Source organism: Morone saxatilis, unplaced genomic scaffold (assembly GCF_004916995.1).
Source record: "Morone saxatilis isolate NCDOM2014 unplaced genomic scaffold, NCSU_SB_2.0 Contig1, whole genome shotgun sequence".
NCBI lineage: Eukaryota > Metazoa > Chordata > Actinopteri > Moronidae > Morone > Morone saxatilis.
Window position 1 is genome coordinate 21,881,127 of NW_023339651.1, and position 5,912 is coordinate 21,887,038.

Here is a 5,912-nt window from a genome sequence, read left to right on the forward strand (position 1 = left end):
TAGTATCGGCTCCAAATATCGGCTCAAGAAAATCGGCAGTCCGTATCGGTATCGGCTAAGGCTGGTGAAAAAAAAATCGGTATCGGCATCGGCCCTAAAAAATCCGTATCGGTCTATCACTAATATATACACAAATATCTACACAAATATCTACATATAAACACATACGCTTTTTTTTCTTCCGTCAATTGATTAATTAATCAATTCATTCAACTCAACTTATCATGTCATTCATTTTTTTGCAATATGCTGCTCTTTCTGCTGCTCCTTCATTCCCAGACCAGACTGAGCCTACTCTACCTTGTACAGAGAGTCTGTGTTGGGGTTGTTGCGGATGCCAAGGTCATGTTTGAGTTGCCCCAGGGTCCTCATTCCCTCCCAGATGTCCTTCTGACCAACAGGCAGCAGTAAAGAGGCGACAGGGTTATAGAGTTGAGGAACAGACACTGGATACCAGGAGCGCAGGAACACAATGTCTGCACAACAAGTCACAGAGATGCATTAGTATAAATATACAACTACAGAGGTGTCCAGAAGCAATCATTGTCGAATGTGTAAAATACAGACAACTTTTATCCACTGTAAACGGTAACAGACACTCACCACTCATAAGCAGGCGGTCCTCAAATGTGGCTCTGTAAGCTCCTACTGGTGTAGACAGCGCCTTCTTGATCTGACCTCTGACCCCCGATACTGTTCGGACAGAAGCGCCTTCAAATTTAGCGACCTCCAGCAGAGTGTTGAACATGCCCTGTGAACAAAAACAAAAACAAAAGTAGTATTAATATTATCCAACTGCTTGATAACTTTTTAGTCTGTCTGTCTGTCTGTCTGTCTAAAAAAGACACTGGTGCTAGGAAAAACGCTATTTAGACAGGCCCTAAAGCAGCAAAAAAATGACGAATTATTATAAATTACTCATGAGCAGACGTGCCTCTCCACTGGAAACATCTGTAAATGCACAGTAGGGTGCAGTTTATAGATTATAGATAAGAGATCTTAGTTGAAGTAGTAAATTGATTAAAATCAATGTAAGATCCAATCTAATTGGCACATGGCTATGATCCAGTTCCTTTAATCGAAAGACAATTGTCTCTTTTGTGAGACGACAACGAAAGAAACTTTGATGTATATATTTTTTTCAAAAACTAACTAAAGAATGTTTCTGGACCAATGTGGATATGTGGATTTTCTGCATTATTAATCTATGACATCAAATTTCACCTGTTTTCATGATTGTTGATGAGTTTTTTCCTAAAATCTGAAAGCTGTAGACCTTGATTAGATATTAAAAAGGCAGACAGAAAAGTCCCCACCTTAATGAAGCAGGTGTTCTTAAAGATCTTGTAGGGGTAACCAATGAGTTTGAGCTTCTTCACTACAGTCACAGACTTATCCAGGTCCAAGACGACTCCTGTGGCTGCAATACGGAAATTAGCCTGCAGGGAGAAAACAGGAATTTATAAACTTAATATGGCTCACATAATTCCACATGAATCATTGAATCAAGGTTCTTCAGATTTGGAGTAACATGAGACTTCTATTTCAAACATAACAAATAACTGAATTTTCTTCACAGTGTTCTTACTTTTGAACTGAACCAACTGTTTTCACCAGTCTGAAGTGCTGTAACTAGAGTGACTTACTTTAGTTCCTGCTACTGACTGCACAGCCAGGAAGCCTGTGCCCTGTGGTGTGACAGGACCTTCAGACAGACAAAAAGAGAATATTAGTTATTATCATCATATCAAACTTTTCACCAGCTTCCAAAAACTCACAAAGCAGAACGCCTGCTGACCCATTTATCAGTCTGTCACTAGCGCTAGGACTAAGCTAGGATTTATTTATTTTTTTAAAATAATATAGCACAATTATTTACAGAAATGCTGCAAGCAGCACATACAATAAAAGGTATGAACTCTCATAAACCCACCATGGCTAGGACACTGACAAAAACACTCTAGGTAAAGTCCATAAAAAATCTAATTCATCCTTGTACAGCAACAGATAACAGTGCAGTGTGCGTTTTTTTGTGCTGTTTTACCCCAGATGGAGGCACCACAGTGCATGTGTTGCGGCGTGTATTTGAGGAGGCGGTGGCGTCCGTTGTGATCCTCAATGTGGTAGAGGGGAATGGTCTGGAAGCGTCTCCAGCCTAATGATAAGATGAGGGGGTCCCGTGTCTTGAGGATGCGACCATGCCAGCGGTGTTTCTTCAGTCGCATCTGACACATACACACACAGCTTTAGGTATGTGCTCACCATTTTAAGATTTTAATAAGAAAATCTATGAGTAAATGTCAAGTAATTTCAGAAGATTCAAAGAAGTAGCAACCACACAAAGACATAATTATGTCTCATAATACCATCTGACAGATACAGAAGCCAAGAGGCAACAAGAAGGCTATAAAAGTGCGTTTTTAAGAAGTTGCCATCCTGATCGCCTCTGGAAGGCTGTTGCACAGTTTGGGGGCTCTGATGGCAATTGCTCTGTCACCTTTGTTTTTTTAATCTTGTTTTGGGAACCACCAGGAGAGGCTGCATTTGTGGAGGACCTCAGGGCCCGTGGAGGCACACGGGAGATTAAAAGGTCCGAGATATAGTAAATATTTTTTTTAATTATAATTCAATTTAGTAGAGCCTTTTCTTCCATACTTCTACTTAAAATGAGTCTTTCAAGATTACTGATTTGAGTATATGCTTTTTTCATGCTTAGTTCATTTAATAAACTTTAAATTAAAGCACATTTTAAAAAGGTGTGAGATTACATAGGGAATTAATATTCATATGGCTAATGTTAAGTATCTGAAAACTTCTGAAAGTTTGACTGATACACTTTCATGTTTATTACTTGCAAACGGATACTGTATGTTCAGTTAGGGCGGCTGTGGTTCAGAGGGCAGAGGTGGTCGTCCCACAATCGGAAGGTTGTTGGTTCGATCCCAGGCTCCTCCTGCCACATGTCGAAGTATCCTTGAGCAAGATCCTGAACCCCAAATTGCCCCTGATGCACAGCATTGGTGGTGTGAATGTGTATGAATTATGAGTTAGTTTCTGTTCGGATGGACTTTGCCATACTGAGTGAATGTGGTGTGATTGTGTGTGAAAGGGTGAATGTGGCATGTAGTGTAAAAGCGCTTTGAGTGGTCGGAAGACTAGAAAGGCGCTATACAAGTACAGGTCCATTTACCATCCATTTAACCAAAAACATGAGCACGTTCATAGGGGTGAAAAAGTCATCATGTCAGAATATAATGCAAGTTCTGCACATACCTGCAGGTATCCTACATTGCCCTCAGCGGAGCCCAGACCTCCGAGGATAATGGGATAATGGGGATCGAAGTTGGTGACAAATTCACAGGGCAGAGAAGAGATTTCTACTCTGATGTACATTCCTGGTCGGAACCCTTCATACTGCACTCTGGTCTCATCATCCACATCCTCAAATTCTGTCCTGTTCAGCTAAGGACAGAATGCAAAAAAAATATTCTCAGGAATAAGCCAGGAATATACAATTTTAATGAATATGAAGACAGCACCTTACAGGACAGCAGAAATTTGAATTCATCATATATCCTTTTGACAAATTTTGTGTAGGATTTTCTGTATGATGCAGCTGTTGTGTGCTACAGAACATGTCTCTACAAAAGGACAGTTGTGGTACCTCTGCCTGCTTCTGCATCTCCTCCTTCAGGTCATCAAAGTAAGTGGCATCTCCGTCATCGTACTCTGCATCAAATCGCTCCTTTAGCCTACGTTTCTTCTGCAGACGCTTGTTCTTCTGGACTTCATCATCATCCACCCTCACCTGACTCTCTTCAGCTTCCTCATTCTGCTGCTCACAAGGTGTACAAAACAAAACATCATTGAACTGAAAAAAACAAAAAGTTATTAATGAGTCTTCAGGAGCTACAAACTCTTCAAATCAGGCAAACTGTGCACTGTAGGGATGAAAAGATATACAATATTCACGTGTATCGTAATAGAAAACATGCTATACTATAATGCTATGTTACCATGGTGAATTAAAAAAAGTATATTGTAATTATTACTGTGATAATATTGTGAATTGCAATTATTTTGGCCAAGATAATCATGGCATGAAATGTGCATTACTAGCTTTTAGCACAAAACATCACAGAAAATAATTACTTAACTATTTCCCCAATATATTGGTGTTTCAAATGAGCTGATTCAGAGTAGAGAACCATTATAAATACAATGCATCATTATCATAACCCACAATGCAGTCTAAAAAAGTAAAGCAGGTATTATATTTTCCATGCTTGCGGCAAAAGGAGGGAAAATATGCTTCTGGTCCGCTAGGGTCTAAGAGACCGCTAGGGTCTGAGAGACATAAAATTAGTCAACTTTAGACAACTTTATGGTACACCTAGATTTAAAAAGGGTAAACTGAAAACCCTCTCATAGTCACTGTTTTATTTATAGCCATGTAAACCACAGCAGAGCTATCACTGTCCTGTAACAAGTCTGAAAAGAAATGCTCTATACATTTTAGAAAGTTCAATATAGCCATGCACTCAGAAATTACTTCAATTCTACTTAAATACTTAGAAATGAAATTAAGTAAAAGTGAATTTCTTGAAATGGGAAGAGAGGAAATTACAGTTTGATGCCATGATTACATTCTAGTGGGACACATTTTATATGACCACTGGAAACAACACGCTTTATTTTAAACAGCTATACTTAACTATATTCTAACCACATATAAATATTGCATAATGTATCAATGGGCATTCAGTCAGTAAAAATAATCTTAATTTCAGCTATTCCACGTGAACAGGACCTACCTCAGCTGGATCCTGCTGCTCAGTTGGGCCCTTGTGGATTTCTCCGGTTTCCAAATCCTCAAAGTCACCATACAGTTCCTCTAGAAACAGCAAAACAATAAAACTGTATGTTACAGTCTTTTATAGTACCACATTACATTTACATTTAAGCTTTACATGCTTCAACAGTCAGAAACAAAACTCTGGCTCTCCATGTCCTTCTTAGCTGAAGTTCCAAATCCAAATTGCTCAACCATGTGTCTGGTACTGAGGGTCCCACAAATTTAGATCAGTGTGTCTGGCTGAATGGATTAGTTCTTCTCTCCTCTCTTACCGTCCTCCTTTAGCAGTGTGGCAGCGTCTTGGCCCTCTTCCCACTTCCCTGTTACAAAGCAGTCCCTGATAGAGTTCAGCATCTGAAAAAACATTAAATATTTAAGTTTCCTTTCAACATCTTTTTGGTATTTTTTTTCCCCTTTCATATTAACAGCACATCAGGAACTCAAGATACTCCAACTGTCCTAGCAACAACAGTGTATTAGGAACCACTGTACCTCCTCTAAGTCCCAATCGTGAAAGGTGTCAGGGTTGAAGCGGGAGCAGTCAAGTGCGTTTGCTTGGAACTTTTTGCTGTTATGAGGGCGGCTGACTCGAAATAGGCCCCCCAGCTCCTTGTCCTCGTCCTCAGAATCATTGGCTTCTACAACTAAAAACAAAAATCATGATTGTCAAGAGACACTGAAGATCAGAGGTAAACATTATCATGTAATGTCATCAACCATCTCCACCTCAATGTCCAAATAATGTCCAAATAACTCATCATTGCTTCCCCACCCCACCTTCATCTGTCATCCGTAAACTCAAAGTTTCCCCCCCATCTTCTCCTACTACTGTATCAAAGAATCATCCAGCCAATCCTCATATACTGCTCCTCCTGTTTTTACAACATGCTAACTGTCACCAACCGGACAAAATTCATACGCATCACCAACACAGCGGCCAAGATAATCGGACTCCCCACACCCAATCTTACAGAACTAAACAACAGGGCCATTTCATGCATTGCAACCACAATAGAACTGGACATTACACACCCACTCAATCAATATCTGTCCGATC

General features: G+C 39.8%; 1 protein-coding gene across 1 annotated transcript in view; it reads right to left on the minus strand.

The window, feature by feature from the left end:
• Positions 1-300: 300 nt before the first annotated feature.
• Positions 301-5,912, minus strand: part of bms1 (BMS1 ribosome biogenesis factor) — a gene marked incomplete at both ends in the record, with an annotated part of 11,095 nt that continues 5,483 nt past the window's right edge. The window contains 10 exon segments of the mRNA XM_035660628.1: positions 301-476; positions 604-751; positions 1,317-1,439; positions 1,647-1,705; positions 2,045-2,225; positions 3,274-3,462; positions 3,665-3,835; positions 4,815-4,894; positions 5,128-5,209; positions 5,348-5,499. Of these exon segments, the coding sequence (XP_035516521.1) occupies positions 301-476; positions 604-751; positions 1,317-1,439; positions 1,647-1,705; positions 2,045-2,225; positions 3,274-3,462; positions 3,665-3,835; positions 4,815-4,894; positions 5,128-5,209; positions 5,348-5,499 (1,361 nt within the window).